General features: G+C 48.7%; 1 protein-coding gene across 1 annotated transcript; it reads left to right on the top strand.

The window, feature by feature from the left end:
* Positions 1-2,374: 2,374 nt before the first annotated feature.
* Positions 2,375-21,977, top strand: LOC121537761 (XK-related protein 7-like; the record flags this gene model as incomplete). Its single annotated transcript, XM_045219946.1, has 3 exons — positions 2,375-2,582; positions 19,771-19,958; positions 20,268-21,977. Coding segments are annotated over 3 exons (1,176 nt in total), but the record flags the coding sequence as incomplete, so codon positions are not given.
* Between the last annotated feature and the right edge of the window lie 535 nt (positions 21,978-22,512).

Raw genomic sequence — 22,512 nt, 5'->3', positions numbered from 1 at the left:
GAGAGAGAGAGAGAGAGAGAGAGAGAGAGAGAGTTAGAGAGAGAGAGAGGGAGAGAGAGTTAGAGAGAGAGAGAGAGAGAGAGAGAGGAGAGAGAGAGAGAGAGAGAGACAGAGAGAGTTAGAGACAGAGCGAGTTAGAGACAGAGAGAGTTAGAGAGAGAGAGAGAGAGAGAGAGAGAGAGAGAGAGAGAGAGAGAGAGAGAGAGTTAGAGAGAGAGAGACAGAGAGAGTTAGAGACAGAGAGAGTTAGAGAGAGAGAGAGAGAGAGAGAGAGAGAGAGAGAGAGAGAGAGAGTTAGAGAGAGAGAGAGAGAGACAGAGTTAGAGACAGAGAGAGTTAGAGAGAGAGAGAGAGAGTTAGAGAGAGAGAGAGAGAGAGAGAGAGAGAGAGAGAGAGAGAGAGAGAGGACAGAGAGAGTTAGAGACAGAGAGAGTTAGAGAGAGAGAGAGAGAGAGAGAGAGAGAGAGAGAGAGAGAGAGAGAGAGAGAGAGAGAGAGAGAGAGAGAGAGAGAGAGAGTTAGAGAGAGAGAGAGACAGAGAGAGTTAGAGACAGAGAGAGTTAGAGAGAGAGAGAGAGAGAGTTAGAGAGAGAGAGAGAGAGAGAGAGAGAGAGAGAGAGAGAGAGAGAGAGAGAGAGAGAGAGAGAGAGAGAGTTAGAGAGAGATCTGCTGGCTGGTGTAGTAAAGAGAGGCAAGTAAGAGAAAGAGACGTTACTGAAAGCAAAGCATATTATCTGGTGTAGATTTCCTCTGTGTGACCATGTGAGTTTCTTGCCTGGCTGCATGCTGACTGTGGAGCGTTTGGTCTGGTTAATGTAGACTGGAACCTGTCTGGGGTTAGGCAGGGTTAATGTAGACTGGAACCTGTCTGGGGCTAGGCAGGGTTAATGTAGACTGGAACCTGTCTGGGGCTAGGCAGGGTTAATGTAGACTGGAACCTGTCTGGGGCTAGGCAGGGTTAATGTAGACTGGAACCTATCTGGGGCTAGGCAGGGTTAATGTAGACTGGAACCTGTCTGGGGCTAGGCAGGGTTAATGTAGACTGGAACCTGTCTGGGGCTAGGCAGGGTTAATGTAGACTGGAACCTGTCTGGGGCTAGGCAGGGTTAATGTAGACTGGAACCTGTCTGGGGCTAGGCAGGGTTAATGTAGACTGGAACCTATCTGGGGCTAGGCAGGGTTAATGTAGACTGGAACCTATCTGGGGCTAGGCAGGGTTAATGTAGACTGGAACCTGTCTGGGGTTAGGCAGGGTTAATGTAGACTGGAACCTGTCTGGGGCTAGGCAGGGTTAATGTAGACTGGAACCTGTCTGGGGCTAGGCAGGGTTAATGTAGACTGGAACCCTGTCTGGGGCTAGGCAGGGTTAATGTAGACTGGAACCTATCTGGGGCTAGGCAGGGTTAATGTAGACTGGAACCTGTCTGGGGGTTAGGCAGGGTTAATGTAGACTGGAACCTGTCTGGGGCTAGGCAGGGTTAATGTAGACTGGAACCTGTCTGGGGCTAGGCAGGGTTAATGTAGACTGGAACCTGTCTGGGGCTAGGCAGGGTTAATGTAGACTGGAACCTGTCTGGGGCTAGGCAGGGTTAATGTAGACTGGAACCTGTCTGGGGCTAGGCAGGGTTAATGTAGACTGGAACCTGTCTGGGGCTAGGCAGGGTTAATGTAGACTGGAACCTGTCTGGGGTTAGGCAGGGTTAATGTAGACTGGAACCTGTCTGGGGCTAGGCAGGGTTAATGTAGACTGGAACCTGTCTGGGGCTAGGCAGGGTTAATGTAGACTGGAACCTATCTGGGGTTAGGCAGGGTTAATGTAGACTGGAACCTATCTGGGGCTAGGCAGGGTTAATGTAGACTGGAACCTGTCTGGGGCTAGGCAGGGTTAATGTAGACTGGAACCTATCTGGGGCTAGGCAGGGTTAATGTAGACTGGAACCTGTCTGGGGCTAGGCAGGGTTAATGTAGACTGGAACCTGTCTGGGGCTAGGCAGGGTTAATGTAGACTGGAACCTGTCTGGGGCTAGGCAGGGTTAATGTAGACTGGAACCTGTCTGGGGCTAGGCAGGGTTAATGTAGACTGGAACCTATCTGGGGCTAGGCAGGTTAATGTAGACTGGAACCTATCTGGGGCTAGGCAGGGTTAATGTAGACTGGAACCTATCTGGGGCTAGGCAGGGTTAATGTAGACTGGAACCTATCTGGGGCTAGGCAGGGTTAATGTAAAGCACTTTGTGACAACTGTTTTGTTAAATGCTCTATGTAAATACATTTTTGATTGATTAATCGGTTGGCTGGTTGGTGAGTTGACTGATTAATCCATCGACCTGCTCGACTGACTGATCGACTGATGAACTGACACTCATCCCCTCCTCCTCTACAGGTATGTCCACGCCCTCTACCTGGGCGCCCAGAGCCGTTGGCACGGCAACCGTGAGCGTGGTCACTTCCACTGGAGGTTGATGTTTGAGTGTGCTGACATAAACATGCTGAGGCTGCTGGAGGCCTTCCTGAAGAGCGCTCCTCAACTGGTGCTTCAACTCAGCATCATGATACATGCCAAACAGGTTCTGCCACTGCAGGGTGAGTAGGTGTGTGTGTGCGTGGCTGGCTGGCTGGCTAGCTCTCTCTCTCTCTCAATTCAATTTAAAGGGCTTTATTGGCATTGGAAACATATGTTTACGTTGCCAAAGCAAGTGAAATAGATAATAAACAAAAGTGAAATAAACAATAAAAAGTGAACAGTAAATATTACACTCAGAAGTTCCAAAAGAATATGTCATATTATGTCGATATCCAGTTGTAACGATGTGCAAATAGTTAAAGTACAAATAAATAAATATGGGTTGTATTTACAATGGTGTTTGTTCTTCACTGGTTGCCCTTTTCTTGTGGCAACAGCCAAATCTTGCTGCTGTGATGGCACACTGTGGTATTTCACCCAGTAGATATGGGAGTTTATCAAAACTTATTTGTGGGTCTGTGTAATCTGAGGGAAATATGTGTCTCTAATATGGTCATACATTTGGCAGGAGGTCAGGAAGTGCAGCTCAGTTTCCACCTCATTTTATGGGCAGTGTGCACATAGCCTGTCTTCTCTTGAGAGCCAGGTCTGCCCACGGGGGCCTTTCTCAATAGCAAGGCTATGCTCACTGAGTCTGTACATAGTCAAAGCTCTCCTTAATTTTGGGTCAGTCACAGTGGTCAGGTTTTCTGCCACTGTGTACTCTCTGTTTAGGGCCAAATAGCATTCTCTCTCTCTCTCTCTCTCTCCATTTATTTTTTCCCCTTTCTCCCTTTCGGTGTCTATTTCACTTCATCTGATTTTGCATTAGTTATCTATCTTATTAGTTGAAGTCCTATCTTGCATAATCGGCATGCTGTTTTAAATAAGACATGTCTGAGTCTCACGAGATACTGAGTCTCCTGTCCCCCTGTTGAATATGTTTTAGATCTCCCAGGAACTCCCAGGAGTCTTATTGAATATATTGTACAGCTCCCAGGAGTCTTGTTGAATATGTTTTAAAGCTCCCAGGAGTCTTGTGGAATCTGTTTTAGCGCTGCCAGGAGTCTTATTTAATATTTTTTAGGGCTCCCTGGAGTCTTATTTAATATTTTTTTAGGGCTCCCTGGAGTCTTATTTAGCAGATCTCTAAGGGATTACAGAGCTGATTCATCTGATATGAAAACAGACCAACAGATCTCTAAGGGATTACAGAGCGGATTCATCTGATATGAAAACAGACCAACAGATCTCTAAGGGATTACAGAGCTGATTCATCTGATATGAAAACAGACCAACAGATCTCTAAGGGATTACAGAGCTGATTCATCTGATATTAGCATCCCTTGCTCTCTTCTGCTTCCAGTTTAGAGTGGACAGCTGCAAGATCACAGACACACGCACCGCACCGCACACACACACACACACACACACACACAAAGACACACACACACACAAATGTGCGCACACACACACTGATCCATTGATATCTCACAGCCTCTAGGTAATCTTCCTGATATTCCCTTCAAGATAGGAGTGACACACGCACTGTCTGTTCGTCTGTCTGTCAGGCTGTCAGGCTGTCCGTCAGGCTGTCCGTCTGTCCGTCAGGCTGTCCGTCTGTCCGTCGGGCTGTCCATCTGTCCGTCGGGCTGTCCGTCTGTCCGTCAGGCTGTCCATCTGTCCATCTGTCCGTCAGTCTGTCCGTCTGTCCATCCATCCAGCTGTATGTCAACATTCTCACTGTTGAATAATTTCCATGTTATCTTCTTCTTTTCTCACACTACTTTGAAAGAACTCACAAATGTAATAATTAAAAAGTTGGTTGTGTGCATCTCTCTCTGTTGGAGACTGCGTCAGTTAGAGAACATGAGATCTATTATTCCTTCTAGATTCCTTCTTCTCCATTGAAGGATATATTAATAAGATCATAGCAGGAGGGCCAAAAGCAGCGAGACGGGAGACCTCATTTAACTTAATTAAATATTCATTTAGGAAAATGTTATTAATTTAATCTCATGTCCAATTAGTAATGAATCACGTCAAAAGTCATGAAAAATGTAATAGCAAAACTCTAAAATTATAAAAGTGGTCTTTTAATGTAATTTTGATAAGAAGGTGATGACAACAGACAACAGTCCTTTTAGGAAAGTCCAAACTCTTCTGGTTCTGTCAGATCAAATGACTGTGTTTGTCTGTGTGTGGGGGTCTGTGTGTGTGTGTCTGTGTGTGTGTGTGTGTGTGTGTGTGTGTGTGTGTGTGTGGGTCTGTGTGTGTGTGTCTGTCTGTGTGTGTGTGTGTGTGTGTGTGTGTGTGTGTGTGTGTGTGTGTGTGTGTGTGTGTGTGTGTGGGTCTGTGTGTGTGTGTGTGTGTGTGTGTGGGTCTGTGTGTGTGTGTGTGTGTCTGTGTGTGTGTGTGTGTGTGTGTGTGTGTGTGTGTGTGGGTCTGTGTGTGTGTCTGTGTGTGTGTGTGTGTGTGTGTGTGTGTGTGTGTGTGTGTTTGTGTGTGTGTGTGTGTGTGTGTGTGTGTGTGTGTGTGTCTGTGTGTGTGTTCATGGATGTGCTGTATAACGATCATGATACTGCATTACAGCTGGAGTACTCTAGACTGGGGTCATCTAGACTGGGGTAGTCTAGACTGGGGTCATCTAGACTGGGGTCATCTAGACTGGGGTAGTCTAGACTGGGGTCATCTAGACTGGGGTCATCTAGACTGGGGTAGTCTAGACTGGGATCATCTAGACTGGGGTAGTCTAGACTGGGGTGGTCTAGACTGGGGTAGTCTAGACTGGGGTCATCTAGACTGGGGTCATCTAGACTGGGGTCATCTAGACTGGGGTAGTCTAGACTGGGGTCATCTATACTGGGGTAGTCTAGACTGGGGTAGTCTAGACTAGGGTCATCTATACTGGGGTCATCTAGACTGGGGTCATCTAGACTGGGGTCATCTAGACTGGGGTCATCTAGACTGGGTTCATCTATACTGGGGTAGTCTAGACTGGGGTCATCTAGACTGGGGTGGTCTAGACTGGGGTCATCTAGACTGGGGTCATCTAGACTGGGGTCATCTAGACTGGGGTCATCTAGACTGGGGTCATCTAGACTGGGATCATCTAGACTGGGGTCATCTAGACTGGGGTCATCTAGACTGGGGTGGTCTAGACTGGGGTAGTCTAGACTGGGGTAGTCTAGACTGGGGTGGTCTAGACTGGGGTAGTCTAGACTGGGGTCATCTAGACTGGGGTGATCTAGACTGGGGTCATCTAGACTGGGGTAGTCTAGACTGGGGTCATCTATACTGGGGTAGTCTAGACTGGGGTAGTCTAGACTAGGGTCATCTATACTGGGGTCATCTAGACTGGGGTCATCTAGACTGGGGTCATCTAGACTGGGGTCATCTAGACTGGGGTCATCTAGACTGGGGTCATCTATACTGGGGTAGTCTAGACTGGGGTCATCTAGACTGGGGTGGTCTAGACTGGGGTCATCTAGACTGGGGTCATCTAGACTGGGGTAGTCTAGACTGGGGTCATCTAGACTGGGGTGGTCTAGACTGGGGTCATCTAGACTGGGGTAGTCTAGACTGAGGTCATCTAGACTGGGGTGGTCTAGACTAGGGTCATCTAGACTGGGGTAGTCTAGACTGGGGTCATCTATACTGGGGTCATCTAGACTGGGGTCATCTATACTGGGGTAGTCTAGACTGGGGTCATCTAGACTGGGGTGGTCTAGACTAGGGTCATCTAGACTGGGGTAGTCTAGACTGGGGTCATCTATACTGGGGTCATCTAGACTGGGGTAGTCTATACTGGGGTCATCTAGACTGGGGTCATCTAGACTGGGGTAGTCTAGACTAGGGTCATCTATACTGGGGTAGTCTAGACTGGGGTAGTCTAGACTAGGGTCATCTATACTGGGGTCATCTAGACTGGGGTCATCTAGACTGGGGTGGTCTAGACTAGGGTCATCTAGACAGGGGTAGTCTAGACTGGGGTCATCTAGACTGGGGTCATCTAGACTGGGGTAGTCTAGACTGGGATCATCTAGACTGGGGTCATCTAGACTGGGGTAGTCTAGACTGGGGTCATCTAGACTGGGGTAGTCTAGACTGGGGTCATCTAGACTGGGGTAGTCTAGACTGGGGTCATCTAGACTGGGGTAGTCTAGACTGGGGTCATCTAGACTGGGGTAGTCTAGACTGGGGTCATCTAGACTGGGGTCATCTAGACTGGGGTAGTCTAGACTGGGATCATCTAGACTGGGGTCATCTAGACTGGGGTAGTCTAGACTGGGGTCATCTAGACTGGGGTAGTCTAGACTGGGGTCATCTAGACTGGGGTGGTCTAGACTGGGGTGGTCTAGACTGGGGTGGTCTAGACTGGGGTAGTCTAGACTGGGGTCATCTAGACTGGGGTCATCTAGACTGGGGTCATCTAGACTGGGGTAGTCTAGACTGGGGTCATCTAGACTGGGGTCATCTAGACTGGGGTAGTCTAGACTGGGGTCATCTAGACTGGGGTGGTCTAGACTAGGGTCATCTAGACTGGGGTAGTCTAGACTGGGGTCATCTAGACTGGGGTCATCTAGACTGGGGTGGTCTAGACTGGGGTCATCTAGACTGGGGTCATCTAGACTGGGGTGGTCTAGACTGGGGTAGTCTAGACTGGGGTCATCTAGACTGGGGTGGTCTAGACTGGGGTGGTCTAGACTGGGGTAGTCTAGACTGGGGTCACCTAGACTGGGGTCATCTAGACTGGGGTCATCTAGACTGGGGTCATCTAGACTGGGGTGGTCTAGACTGGGGTCATCTAGACTGGGGTGGTCTAGACTGGGGTCATCTAGACTGGGGTGGTCTAGACTGGGGTCATCTAGACTGGGGTAGTCTAGACTGGGGTCATCTAGACTGGGGTGGTCTAGACTGGGGTGGTCTAGACTGGGGTGGTCTAGACTGGGGTAGTCTAGACTGGGGTCATCTAGACTGGGGTCATCTAGACTGGGGTCATCTAGACTGGGGTAGTCTAGACTGGGGTCATCTATACTGGGGTCATCTAGACTGGGGTCATCTAGACTGGGGTAGTCTAGACTAGGGTCATCTATACTGGGGTAGTCTAGACTGGGGTCATCTAGACTGGGGTGGTCTAGACTGGGGTCATCTAGACTGGGGTAGTCTAGACTGGGGGCATCTATACTGGGGTCATCTAGACTGGGGTAGTCTAGACTGAGGTGGTCTAGACTGGGGTAGTCTAGACTGGGGTCATCTAGACTGGGGTCATCTAGACTGGGGTAGTCTAGAATGGGGTGGTCTGACTGGGGTAGTCTAGACTGGGGTAGTCTAGACTGGGGTAGTCTAGACTTGGGTAGTCTAGACTGGGGTATTTTGCATTTGTATTTATTATGGATCTCCATTAGCTGCTGCCAAGGCACTTCCTGGGGTCCAGTGAAATTAAGGCAGTTATACATTTTAAAAACATTACAATACATTCACAACAGATTTCACAACATATTAAGTGTGTGCCCTCAGGCCCCTACTCTACTACCATATATCTATAACACAAAATCCATGTGTACGTGTGTGTATAGTGGATATGTTATTGTGTGTGTATGCATGTGTCTGTTCCTATGATTGTTTTGCTTCACAGTCCCCGCTGTTCCATAAGGTGAATTTGTATCTGTTTTTTAAAAATCTAATTTTACTGCTTGCATCAGTTACCTGATGTGGAATAGAGTTCCATGTAGTCATGGCTCTATGTAGTACTGTGCGCCTCCCATAGTCTGTTCTTGACTTGGGGACTGTGAAGAGACCTCTGTGGTGAAGAAGAGACAGTGTGGTGAAGAAGGTGCAACAGAGCCTCGTCAACCTCAGGAGGCTGAAGAAATTTGGCTTGGCACCTAAAACCCTCACAAACTTTTACAGATGTACAATTGAGAGCATCCTGTCGGGCTGTATCACCGCCTGGTACGGCAACTGCACCGCCCGCAACCGCAGGGCTCTCCAGAGGGTGGTGTGGTCTGCCGAACGCATTACCGGGGGCAAACTACCCGCCCTCCAGGACACCTACAGCACCAGATGTCACAGGAAGGCCAAAAAGATCATCAAGGACATCAACCACCCGAGCCACTGCCTGTTCACCCCGCTATCATCCAGAAGGCGAGGTCAGTACAGGTGCATCAAAGCTGGGACCGAGAGAATGAAAAACAGCTTCTATCTCAAGGCCATCAGACTGTTAAATAGCCATCACTAGCACATTAGAGGCTGCTGCTGCCTATTGAAATCACTGGCCACTTTAAGAAATGGAACACTAGTCACTTTAATAATGTTTGCATATCTTGCATTACTCATCTCATATGTATATACTGTATTCTATAATATTCTACTGTATCTTAGTCCATGCCGCTCTGTCATTGCTCATCCATATATGTATATATTCTTAATTCCATAGATTTGGGTGTATTGGGTATATGTTGTGAAATTGTTAGATATTACTTGTTAGATATTACTGCACTGTCGGAGCTAGAAGCACAAGCATTTCGCTACACCAGCAAAAACATCTGCTAAACACGTGTATGTGACAAAGAAAATTTGATTTGATTTGATTTGGCGGCATGTCTTGTGGGGTAAGCATGGGTGTCCGAGCTGTGCGCCAGTAGTTCAAACAGACAGCTCTGTGCATTAAACATGTCAATACCTCTCACAAATACAAGTAGTGATGAAGTCCATCTCTCCTCCACTTTGAGCCAGGAGAGATTGACATGAATATAATTAATGTTAGCTCTCTGTGTACATCCAAGGGCCAGCCGTGCTGCCCTGTTCTGAGCCAACTGCAATTTTCCTAAATCCCTCTTTGTGGCACCTGACCACAGGACTGAACAGTAGGTGCGACCTGAAGGACCTGCCTTGTTGATAGTGCTGTTAAAGAAGGCAGAGCAGAGCTTTATTAGGCTTCTCCCCATCCTAGCTACTGTTGCATCAATATGTTTTGACCATGACAGTTTACAATCCAGGGTTACTCCAAGCAGTTTAGTCACCTCAACTTGCTCAATTTCCACATTATTCATCACAAGATTTAGTTGATGTTTAGGGTTTAGTGAATGATTTGTCCCAAATACAATGCTTTTAGTTTTAGAAATACTTAGGACTAACTTATTCCTTGCCACCCCATTGTGAAACTAACTGCAGCTCTTTGTTAAGTGTGGCAGTCATTTCAGTCGCTGTGGTAGCTGACGTGTATAGTGTTGAGTCATCCGCATACATAGACACACTGGATTTACTCCATCATCAGTCATTTGTGTCAGTGCTGTGCTTGTTGAATGTCCTTCCCTATAAGCGTGCTGAAAGTCTGTTGTCAATTTGTTTACTGTAAAATCGCATTTTATCTGGTCAAACACAATGTTTTCCAAAAGTTTCCAAAGGGTTGGTAACAGGCTGATTGGTCGGCTATTTGAGCCAGTTAAGGGGGCTTTACTATCCCTAGGAAGGGGAATGACTTTTGCTTCCCTCCAGGCCTGAGGGCACACACTTTCTAGTAGGCTTAAATGGAAGATTTGGCAAAGAGGAGTGGCAATATCGTCAGCTATTATCCTCAGTCATTTTCCATCCAAGTTGTCAGACCCCGGTGGCTTGTCATGGTTGATCGACAACAATACTTGTTTCATCTCTTCCACACTTACTTTAGGAAATTCTAAATTAGAATGTTTGTCTTTCATAATTTGGTCAGATATACTTGGATGTGTAGTGTCAGCGTTTGTTGCTGGCATGTCATGCCTAAGTTTGCTAATCTTGCCAATGAAAAAATTATTAAAGTAGTTGGCAATATCAGTTGGTTTTGTGATGAATGAGCCATCTGATTCAATGAATGATGGAGCGGACTTTGCCTTTTTGCCCAAAATTTCATTTAAGGTACTCCAAAGCTTTTTTACTATCATTCTTTATGTCATTCATCTTTGTTTCATAGTGTAATTTCTTCTTCTTTTTATTCAGTTTAGTCACATGATTTCTCAATTTGCAATACGTTTGCCAATCGGTTGTGCAGCCAGACTTATTTGCCATTCCTTTTGCCTCATCCCTCTCAACCATACCATTTTTCAATTCATCATCAATCCACGGGAATTCAACAGTTTTTACAGTCAATTTCTTAATGGGTGCATGCTTATTAGTAACTGGCATAAGCAATTTCATAAATGTGTCAAGTGCAGCGTCTGGTTGCTCGTCATTACACACCACAGACCAACAAATATTATTTAAATCAACAACATAGGAATCACTACAAAACTTATTGCATGACCTCTTATACAAAATATTAGGCCCAGCCTTTGGAACTTTGGTTTTCCTAGATATGTTTTGATCACTACATCCGATGGATTTGGATACTGCTTTCAAACAAATTTCTGCAGCATTAGTAAAGATATGGTCAATACATGTTAATGATTTCATTATTGTACTGTTTGTAGCTACCCTGGTAGGTTGATTGATAACCTGTAACAGGTTGCAGGCACTAGTTACAGTTTGAAACTTTCTCTTGAGTGAGCAGCCTGATGAAAGCCAGTCAATATTTAAATCACCCAGCAAGTATACCTCTCTATTGATATTACATATATTATCAAGCATTTCACACATGTTATCCAGATACTGACTGTTAGCACTTGGTGGTCTATAGCAGCTTCCCACCAGAATGGGCTTTAGGTGAGGCAGATGAACCTGTAGCCATATTACTTCAACAGTATTTAACATTAGATCCTCTCTAAGCTTTACAGGAATGTGGTTCTGAATATAGACCGCAACACCGCCCCCGTTGGCATTTCTGTCTTTTCTGTAAATGTTATAACCTTGTATTGCTACCACTGTATCATCAAATGTATTATCTAAGTGAGTTTCAGAGATAGTCAGAATATGAATGTAATCTGTTACTAGCAAACTATTGATTTCATGAACCTTGTTTCTTAAGCTACATATGTTAACGTGGGCTATTTTTAACACTTTTCTGGGATGCTTGATTATTTTTCTTGCTTTACTGGGAAGCTTAGCAGAGGTAGACATACTCAGGTTATTTTTATTAGTGCAGGGTGAGCTGCACACAGTGGACTTCCTACTAGGACACACCACCTCAGTGCTAACAGTATTACTCTGGTTCACAGGCATATGATTACTGCATACAATAGCTGTAGGATCAGCAGAGGCATTCTGGGCAGTAAGAGAGACATAAATTAGGTTATTTACATTGTGTCTTCCAACGCTCCAAGGATAATGTACATTTGCTGAATCATTATGACAACTCAGCGAGGGAAGCAAAAGTCATTCCGTTACCTAAGAATAGTAAAGCCCCCTTTACTGGCTCAAATAGACAACCAATCAGCCTGTTACCAACCCTTAGTAATGTCACGGTTTACTAAGCCAGAACCCAGAAGCAGACCAGGACAAGGTACGTTGAGACAAAGGTGAGTGTTTATTTAATAGATCCCGAGTGAGGCTGAATAATCCAGGGAACAGAGCGGGTGGCGTGGAGGGGTTGTTGAGGGTGCAGTGGTTGGTCCGGTAATGGCTCGGCAGCCGCCGACCATCAGGCAGAGGTTGGGAGAAGGTTCCGGGTGAGAGACTGCAGATAGAAACAAACGGAGGTAAGTACACGGCAAGCCAACAAGGTGCAAAACAACAAAACTAACTCTAGTAGCTCAGAGGCTGATACGCTGACAAACATACTGTTCATGGCTAACCGATCCGGCAGGAACTGGATGTTAGGCCAGAGCCTAAGAAGGGTGATGATCAGGACCAGGTGTGCAGATTGCTGATGGGATGCAGGTGCGGAAAACAAGAGCGCTCCCGGAGCGTTCCCGAACCCTCGGGAAACTGGAGATCACGAACAGAAACACTAGTCACCAGACAGGACCCGACTCAGACTGCCGGGATCGTTACAGTACCCCCTCCGACGAACGCCACCGGGCGGACTCCCGGAGCGCCAGGATGGAGGCGGTAGAAGTCACTGATGAGGTCAGCATCTAGGACCTGTCGCCGCGGAATCCAACTCCTCTCTTCAGGGCCATACCCCTCCCAGTCCACGAGATACTGGAAACCCCGGCCCCGCCGTCTGGAATCCATGATGCGACGCACCGTGTAGGCAGGACCACCTCCGATCATCCGAGGAGGAGGAGGAGGAGGCGGAGGAGGCAACAGAGGACTGAGGAAGACAGGCTTGAGGCAGGAGACATGAAAGGTGGGATGGACTCTGAGCGTCCTCGGTAGTTTGAGTCGAACTGCCACTGGATTGATCACCTTCTCCACCACAAACGGACCAATGAACCCGGTAACAACTTCCTAGACTCAGTCCGTAACGGAAGATCCCGTAGGCCAACCAAACCCTATCTCCGATGGTATAGGTGGGAGCGGGGATCCGGCGACGATTCGCCTGGAGCTGATACCGGTCCGAAACTCTAAGGAGTGCCTTTCTGGCCCGATGCCAGGTCCGGTGGCAACGACGAATATGGGCCTGAACAGAAGGCACTGAGAGCTCCTTCTCCTGAGAAGGGAACAGGGGAGGTTGGTAGCCATACAGGCACTGGAAAGGAGACATCCCAGTGGCAGATGTAGGGAGAGTATTGTGGGCATACTCAACCCAAGGCAACTGAGAGACCCAGGAGGTGGGGTTGGAAGAGACCAGACAGCGTAGCGTGGATTCCATCTTCTGGTTGGCTCTCTCCGCCTGACCATTGGATTGGGGGTGAAAACCAGATGTGAGACTGACTGTAGCTCCAATGGCCAAACAGAAGGACTTCCAGACAGCAGAGGTAAACTGAGGGCCACGGTCGGAAACGATATCACTGGGCAAACCGTGGACCCTGAAAACCCTCCCTAACCAGGATCTCGGACGTCTCCGAGGCAGAGGGAAGCTTGGCAATTGGCACAAAGTGGGCGAACTTGCTGAATCTGTCCACGATAGTCAGAACGACCGTGTTCCCCTCAGAAGCGGGCAACCCAGTGACGAAGTCCAGGGCCAGATGCGACCATGGTCGCCGGGGAATAGGAAGGGGGTGAAGTAGTCCAGAGCTGGGCCGATTGGTACTCTTATTCTGCGCACACACTGGACAGGCAGCAACAAAACCCCGAGTATCCTCGGCCATGGCAGGCCACCAAAAACGTCTGCGAAGAAACGCCATTGTCCGAGCCACGCCAGGGTGACAAGCCATCTTGCTGGCGTGGGACCATTTGAGGACAGCAGGACGAACCGACTCAGGCACAAACAACCGACCGGGTGGACCGTTACCGGGACCGGGCTGAGTCCGAAGGGCCGCCAGCACCTCCTCCTCAATCTTCCACATAACTGCTCCCACGACGCAGTTCCGGGGGAGAATTGTCTCGGTCTTGGACCCACTCTCCTCCGTCTTGGAGAACATCCGGGACAAGGCGTCCGCCTTGCCGTTCTTAGATCCAGGTCGGAACGTCAGGGAAAACTTGAATCGTCCGAAAACAACGCCCACCTGGCCTGACGGGAGTTGAGACGTTTAGCCGATTGCACGTAAGCAAGATTCTTGTGGTCAGTCCAGACAATAAACGATTGCTCCGCCCCTCCAACCAGTGGCGCCACTCCTCCAAGGCAAGTTTCACCGCGAGAAGCTCCCGGTTACCCACATCGTAATTCCTCTCCGCAGGCGAAAGGCGACTGAGTAGTAGGCGCAGGGATGGAGTTTACTGTCCGTGGAGCATCGCTGCGACAGGATGGCGCCAACTCCCACATCAGACGCGTCCACCTCAACGACGAACTGACGGGCCGTGTCCGGTTGAGAGAGAATCGGTGCGTTGGTGAATCGCCTCTTCAAATCCAGAAACGCTCGATCCGCCTCCGGATTCCACTTGAAGGTCCTGATACTGGAAGTCAAGGCAGTTAACGGAGCGGCCACACGGCTGTAATCCCGGATGAATCTGCGGTAGAAATTCGCAAACCCCAAAAATCTCTGGAGCTGCAATCTCGCACCGGGCTGGACCCATTCCAGAACCGCTCTAACCTTCTCCTGGTCCATCCTAATCTCTCCCCTGGAGATGATGTACCCGAGAAAGGATGTCGTGTGGGCGTGAAACTCGCACTTCTCGGCCTTTACGAACAGGCGATTCTCCAACAATCGCTGCAGAACCTGCCGGACATGCTGGACGTGGTCGGAAGGTTCCTTCGAGAAGATCAGAATGTCATCCAGGTAAACAAACACAAAGAGACCGATCATATCTCTCAGGACGTCGTTCACCATACTCTGAAATACCGCTGGAGCATTGGTCAGTCCAAACGGCATCACCTGATACTCGAGCGACCCATCGGTGTATTGAAACCCGTCAACCACTCGTCCCCCTCTCTGATCCGGACCATGTGATACGCATTGCGAGGGTCAAGCTTGGTGAATACCGTAGCACCCTGTAAGGAGTCGAAGGCAGAACTCATCAAGGGCAGGGGATACTTGTTCTTGACCGTGATGGCATTCAACCCCCGATAATCAATACACGGTCGAAGAGAGCCATCCTTCTTACCCACAAAGAAGAATCCTGCCCCCAGGGGTGATGACGAGGGACGAACGAGACCAGCCGCTAGGGACTCTTTGATGTAGGTCTCCAACGCCTCACGTTCAGGTCGGGAGATACTGTATAACCTTCCTTTGGGGTAGACAGCTCCCGGGAACAGGTTGATGGCACAATCATATGGTCGGTGGGGAGGGAGTGACAGAGCCTTCTGCTTACTGAAAACTTCCCCCAAATCGTGATATGTCTCGGGAACCAGGGACAAATCTGGGGGTTTAGCCTCAATCACCTGACTGGGAACCGAATGGGGGCAGGCAGTCTTGAGACAGTTAGCATGACAATCAAGGCTCCAACTCGTTACCTTGCCCGTCACCCAATCGAACGTGGGATTGTGTTCCTTCAGCCAGGGGTATCCAAGGACCAGAGGAACATGGGAAGACGGCAGAATGAAGAATGAAATCATCTCAGAATGATTCCCCGACAACCGCATCTTAACCGGTTCAGTCCTCATCGTGATACGTGCCAGACTACTGCCGTTCAGAGTGGTCGCTTCAATGGCTTCCGGCAATTGCTCCTTGGAAAGCCCCAGCTGTTCCACCAACTCGGCATCAAGAAAGCTTCCATCGGCACCTGAATCGATAAAAGCGTTAATCGCTAAGCTTTGATTCCTGTTCACAAGGGTAGCCGGGAAACGGGGTCTGACAGAGGTACTGAGAGGTTGAAACTGGCTCGCTAAAAGTCCTCCCAACTTTAGCGAGCCGGGCAGTTTGACGACCGCCGGGAACAAGTGGAGCTGTAATGTCCCGAGCGACCACAGTAGAGACAGCAGTTGGTCTTACGTCTATGTTGACGCTCCTCCTTGGTTAACCCGTGCCGCCCCACTTGCATGGGTTCAGAATCGGGAGAGAGGTCCTCTCCACTAATCCTTTGTGGTGGAGAATGATCGACGTGTTCTGGTCCACCACCCGACCCGACTGGGAACTGAGAAGCTGATCGATTGGACGGACCCCATTGCTTCTCCCTCCTTCGCTCTCGGACTCGATTATCCACCCGAATCGACAAGGCTACCAAGCTGTCCAGGTCACTAGGCTCCGGATAGGAGATCAACTCATCCTTGAGCTGCTCCGACAGACCCTGGTAAAAGGCCGCTTGCAGAGACTCCTCGTTCCACCCACTCTCCACAGCCAACGTCTTGAACTCGATCACGAAGTCGGCCACGCTGCGAGTTCCTTGGTGAAGTGAAAACAGGCGCCTAGCTGCGTCCCTCCCTCGGACGGAATGGTCGAAGAGCTTCCTCATCTCGGCCGTGAACCCCTGGTATGAAGCCATGCAGGGATCCTGTCGTTCCCAAACGGCTGACGCCCACTCCAGCGCTCGACCACGCAGCAACTCAATCACAAAGGCTATCCTAGCCTTGTCTGTGGCATAAGAGTAGGGCTGTAGATCGAACACTAATCCACACTGCATAAGGAAGGAACGGCATCTTCCCAGCTCCCCTCATATTTATCCGGCGTCGGAACCTTGGGCTCACGGAGGGACACAACTTCAGAAGCGGCAGGCGAGATGGGTGAAACCGGTAGTGGATCCTCCACCGGACACTTGCGTTGGTTCTGGACCTCCGTCAGACCGGTAGAAAGGTTCCGAACTGACAACGCGATCTCCTGTAGTACCGTGCTATGATGGCCCAACATCTTCTCCTGCTGGGTAATGGCATGGCGAACAGAGTCCAGGTCCGCTGGGTTCATTACTGGCCGGATCGTTCTGTCACGGTTTACTAAGCCAGAACCCAGAAGCAGACCAGGACAAGGTACGTTGAGACAAAGGTGAGTGTTTATTTAATAGATCCCGAGTGAGGCTGAATAATCCAGGGAACAGAGCGGGTGGCGTGGAGGGGTTGTTGAGGGTGCAGTGGTTGGTCCGGTAATGGCTCGGCAGCCGCCGACCATCAGGCAGAGGTTGGGAGAAGGTTCCGGGTGAGAGACTGCAGATAGAAACAAACGGAGGTAGGGCACACGGCAAGCCAACAAGGTGCAAAACAACAAAACTAACTCTAGTAGCTCAGAGGCTGATACGCTGACAAACATACTGTTCATGGCTAACGATCCGGCAGGAACTGGATGTTAGGCCAGAGCCTAAGAAGGGTGATGATCAGGACCAGGTGTGCAGATTGCTGATGGGATGCAGGTGCGGAAAACAAGAGCGCTCCCCGGAGCGTTCCCGAACCCTCGGGAAACTGGAGATCACGAACAGAAACACTAGTCACCAGACAGGACCCGACTCAGACTGCCGGGATCGTTACAAGTAAACTATTGGAGAAAATGGTGTTTGACCAGATACAATGCTATTTTACAGTAAACAAATTGACAACAAACTTTCAACTTATAGAGAAGGACATTCAACGAGCACAGCACTTACACAAATGACTGATGATTGGCTGAGAGAAATTGATGATAAAAAGATTGTAGGGGCTGTTTTGTTAGACTTCAGTGCGGCTTTTGACATGATTCATCATAGTCTACTGCTGGAAAAACATATGTTATGGCTTTACACCCCCTGCTATGTTGTGGATAAAGAGTTACCTGTCTAACAGAACACAGAGGGTGTTCTTTAATGGAAGCCTCTACAACATAATCCAGGTAGAATCAGGAATTCCCCAGGGCAGCTGACTAGGCCCCTTACTTTATTCAATCTTTACTAACGACATGCCACTGGCTTTGAGTAAAGCCAGAGTGTCTATGTATGCGGATGACTCAACACTATACATGTCAGCTACCACAGCGACTGAAATGACTGCCACACTTAACAAAGAGTTACAGTTAGTTTCAGAGTGGGTGGCAAGGAATAAGTTAGTCCTAAATATTTCTAAAACTAAAAGCATTGTATTTGGGACAAATCATTCACTAAACCCTGAACCTCAACTAAATCTTGTAATAAATAATGTGGAAATTGAGTTGAGGTGACTAAACTGCTTGGAGTAACCCAGGATTGTAAACTGTCATGGTCAAAACATATTGATACAACAGTAACTAAAATGGGAAGAAGTCTGTCCATAATAAAGCGCTGCTCTACCTTCTTAACAGCACTATCATCAAGGCAGGTCCTACAGGCCCTAGTTTTGTCACACCTGGACTACTGTTCAGTCGTGTGGTCAGGTGCCACAAAAAAGGACTTAGGAAAATTGCATTTGGCTCAGAACAGGGCAGCACAGCTGGCCCTTGGATGTACACAGAGAGCTAATATTAATAATATGAATGTCAATCTCTCCTGGCTTAAAGTGGAGGGGTGATGTACTTCATCACTGCTTGTATTTATGAGAGGTATTGACAAGCTGAATGCACCGAGCTGTCTGTTTGAACTACTGGCACACAGCTCGGACACCCATGCATAGTCCAGAACAGACTATGAGAGGCGCACAATACTACATAGAGCCATGACTACATGGAACTCTATTCCACATCAAGTAACTGATGCAAGTAGTAAAATTAGATTTAAAAAACTGTTAAAAAAACACCTTATGGAACAGCGGGGACTGTGAAGCAACACAAACATAGGCGCAGACACATGCATACACACACAGGATAACATACACACTATACACACATGTACACATGGATTTTGTCTTGTAGATATGTGGTAGTGGTGGAGTAGGGGCCTGAGGGCACACAGTGTGTTGTGAATGTATTGTAATTTTTTTTTTAATTGTTTGAACTGCCTTAATTTTGCTGGACACCAGGAAGACTAGCCTCTGCCTTGGCAGCAGCTAATAAATACAAATACAAATACAAATACAAATGCCATGATTTAGGGAGGGCAGAGGGCCAGATATTATGGGGTGTTTGTTGGTGTCAAGTAGAGACCCAATCATTTCTTTAAAATCCGTCTTCAGCTGTTCTGAGCTGCCCTTCATAATGTCAATATGACCCCACATGAACCATGACAGTATCAGCCCCTGGTGACTGACTCACAGCCTCGGGAATCAACCTGGTGATATCCTGAACTTTTCCCCCAGGAAAACACAAAGTATTTGCCCCAGGTACAGATATATGCCTCACAATCAAACTCCCTTTCACAATCGCCAGAATGATCTCTGCCGTGTCTCGAAGCAGATTGCGAGGTCAGAGCCACAGAACTCACCTGAGAAGAGGGCTGCTGAGACGCCGGCTGCGTGCAGGCCACAACCGCCAAAGGGACAGAGCTCTGATCCAGAGAGCACGGCCCAGCGGAGGGGGGCCGCGGTGGTCCAGACAGGGGTAGTCTAGACTGGGGTAGTCTAGGCTGGGGTAGTCTAGACTGGGGTAGTCTAGACTGGGGTCATCTAGACTGGGGTAGTCTAGACTGGGGTAGTCTAGACTGGGGTCATCTAGACTGGGGTAGTCTAGACTGGGGAAGTCTAGACTGGGGTAGTCTAGGCTGGGGTGGTCTGGACAGGGGTAGTCTAGACTGGGGTAGTCTAGACAGGGGTAGTCTAGGCTGGGGTAGTCTAGACTGGGGTAGTCTAGACTGGGGTTCCTTTCCTTACCTCTCATCTCTCTCTCTCCCCCTGTCTGTTGGCCTCTCTGCCTCAGCTTCTCTGGTCTCTCTGGCCTGGATGATAGCATCCTACCAGAAGGTGCCTCAACACCTTTATTTCTCTATTCTCTCTCATCTCTTCTCCCTCTCTCCAGGTCTCTCTGCCTCAGCCTCCCTGGTCTCTCTGGCCTGGATGATAGCATCCTACCAGAAGGTGCCTCAACACCTTTTATTTCTCTATTCTCTCTCATCTCTTCCCCCTCTCTCCAGGTCTCTCTGCCTCAGCCTCCCTGGTCTCTCTGGCCTGGATGATAGCATCCTACCAGAAGACTCTGAGGGACTCCAGAGATGACAAGCTCCCGATGTCCTACAAGGCTGTGATTGTCCAGATGCTGTGGCACTTCTTCACCATCGGGGCCAGGACCATCGCCTTCGCCCTGTTCGCCTCTGTGTTCCAGGTAAAAGGACACACCACACAGAACATGCACTGAGAAAAGCGCAAGATGTGTTACTATAATTTTTAACAAAGTTAGCACTAATTGCAGGTTATATTCATGTTCATACTGGCTACGGTTGCAAAAATTCTGGTAACTTTCCCAAAATTCCCATTTCTTTTAGAAATCCTGGTTGGAGGAGTCTGGATTTCCTGTTTATTCCCTCCAAACGGGATTTCGGGAAAACCTGGGAATTTTCCGAAAGTTATGAGACTTTTTACAACCATTGTGCTGTCCATTAAAAAAATAATAATGTACATCTCTGTGTTGCAGCTGTACTTCGGTATCTTCATCGTGAGCCACTGGTGCATCATGACGTTCTGGATCATCCAGGGGGAGACAGACTTCTGCATGTCCAAGTGGGAGGAGATCATCTACAACATGGTGGTGGGTATCATCTACATCTTCTGCTGGTTCAACGTCAAGGAGGGCCGCACCCGCTTCAGGATGTGGCTCTATTATTCAGTGACTCTGGTGGAGAACGTGTCTCTCACCGCGGCGTGGTACCTTTACCGCGGGCCGCACACCTCAGACTTTTACGCCCTCATCGTGGTGTGTGTGGTGGTCTGTAGCTATGCTCTGGGGACCTTCTTCATGCTGGTGTATTATTGCCTGCTTCACCCAGACGGGCCGGTGTTCGGAGCTCAGTGGAGGGGGTGTGTGGAGGAGGGGGGGGTGATGGTGGAGTCCTGTGTGACCCCAGCCAAGGCCTTCCCACTCCCGCCTCCAGACGTGGTCATCAGCCCCCCCAGGACCCTAACTAGGACTGCAGGTGCGGACCGGGGCGAGGTGGTACCAGGTGATCTAGCTGTGTTCCAGGTTAGATCCAACACCTCTCCGGCCCTGGCCCCTCGGACCCTCAGGACAGAGGGGCCAGTGATCCGTATAGACCTGCCCAGAAAGAGGTACCCCGCCTGGGATGCTCACTTCATTGACAGGCGGCTGCGGAAGACCATCCTTGTCCTGGAGAACACCTCCCCGGTCACACCCAGGATCCAGTACCGCAGTCTGAGCAACCCCAAGGAGGTCATGGAGTATGAGACTTCCGTGTAATGTAATGTAATCTAGCTACACTACCTCCACCACACCAGCAGGGGGCTCCACCAGCCAGGTGAAGCGAGAGAACGAACCATGGTGCTCAACTCTTATCCTCTTGTGGAAGTAAATGAAATGGTGCTTGGAGCCATCAGTGCACACTATAAGTGCACCCTACTCCCTCTGTGGGAAGGGGAGAGGACGGGAGTTGAGGGGAGTCGAGAGAAGGAGGTTGAGGAGGCGGTGCTATTGGAGGACTGTGTATAGGTGTAAAACAGGTGTCAGGGGTTACAGGTCAGGTGTCAGGGGTTACAGGTCAGGTGTCAGGGGTTACAGGTCAGTAAGTGTACCTGTTTATGACCAGTGTGGAGCATTTCCGCTCAGCTGTTGCCGGGCAACACTTTCTGTGTGTACTATTGGAGCCAATCGGCTGTAGCCTAGATCGAGGGTTAGAGGTGAAAGGTCATCTAAGGTCATACCAGGTCGTGACCTTATGGAGAACTGCAGGAGGAGACACTGAAACAAAACAGGACATGGGACATGGGTCTCTCAGCACTGAAACATCACTGATGAAACAACAATCATGTCAATGATGATCCCGATAAATGACTGTTGTGGTGCTCATGATCATACAGATGAAGATGATGATGATGGTGATGGTGATGATTGTGTAGCCTTGTCCCAGATATATTTGTGCTGTCTTGTCAACTCCTATGGTCATTTTCTTGACAATGACCATAGGAGTTGACAATACATTATGTTGTTGACAATGATGCTCATGTAGAAATAACTGGGAAGTAATGAAAACAGTAACAGTGGTGTGTTGATGACCTGCTTCTGTGAATGGAGGTTCGGTTTAGCAAATTCAATCATCCATTACCTTTATACCCATATTTATTATTTTGTTATTATTTATTTTCTTGTTTCTTGTTATATTTTTATATTGTTTACTCGCTCAGTGGCCATGCCTCTGATAATGTTTCTTATCAAGGTGTAATCATATGTACATATGAGTTTTATATTCATGATATGTATACATTGGAGATACTAGATTCTGTCTGCCTGTCTGCCTGTCTGCCTGTCTGTCTGTCTGTCTGTCTGTCTGTCTGTCTGTCTGTCTGTCTGTCTGTCTGTCTGTCTGCCTGCCTATCTGTCTGTCTGTCTGCCTGCCTGCCTGCCTGCCTGTCTGTCTGTCTGTCTGTCTGTCTGTCTGTCTGTCTGTCTACCTGTCTGTCTGCCTGCCTGTCTGCCTGCCTGCCTGCCTGCCTGTCTGTCTGCCTGTATGCCTGTCTACCTGTTTCTCTGCCTGTCTGCCTGTCTGCCTATCTGTCTGTCTGTCTGTCTGCCTGCCTGTCTGTCTGTCTGTCTGTCTGTCTGTCTGTCTGCCTGTCTGCCTGTCTGCCTATCTGTCTGTCTGTCTGTCTGCCTGCCTGTCTGTCTGTCTGCCTGCCTGCCTGCCTGCCTGTCTGTCTGTCTGTCTGTC

Source organism: Coregonus clupeaformis, unplaced genomic scaffold (assembly GCF_020615455.1).
Source record: "Coregonus clupeaformis isolate EN_2021a unplaced genomic scaffold, ASM2061545v1 scaf2922, whole genome shotgun sequence".
In the NCBI taxonomy this organism is placed as follows: Eukaryota; Metazoa; Chordata; class Actinopteri; order Salmoniformes; family Salmonidae; genus Coregonus; species Coregonus clupeaformis.
Note: the sequence above shows the minus strand (reverse complement) of the source record. Positions and strands in the feature narration are given on the sequence as shown.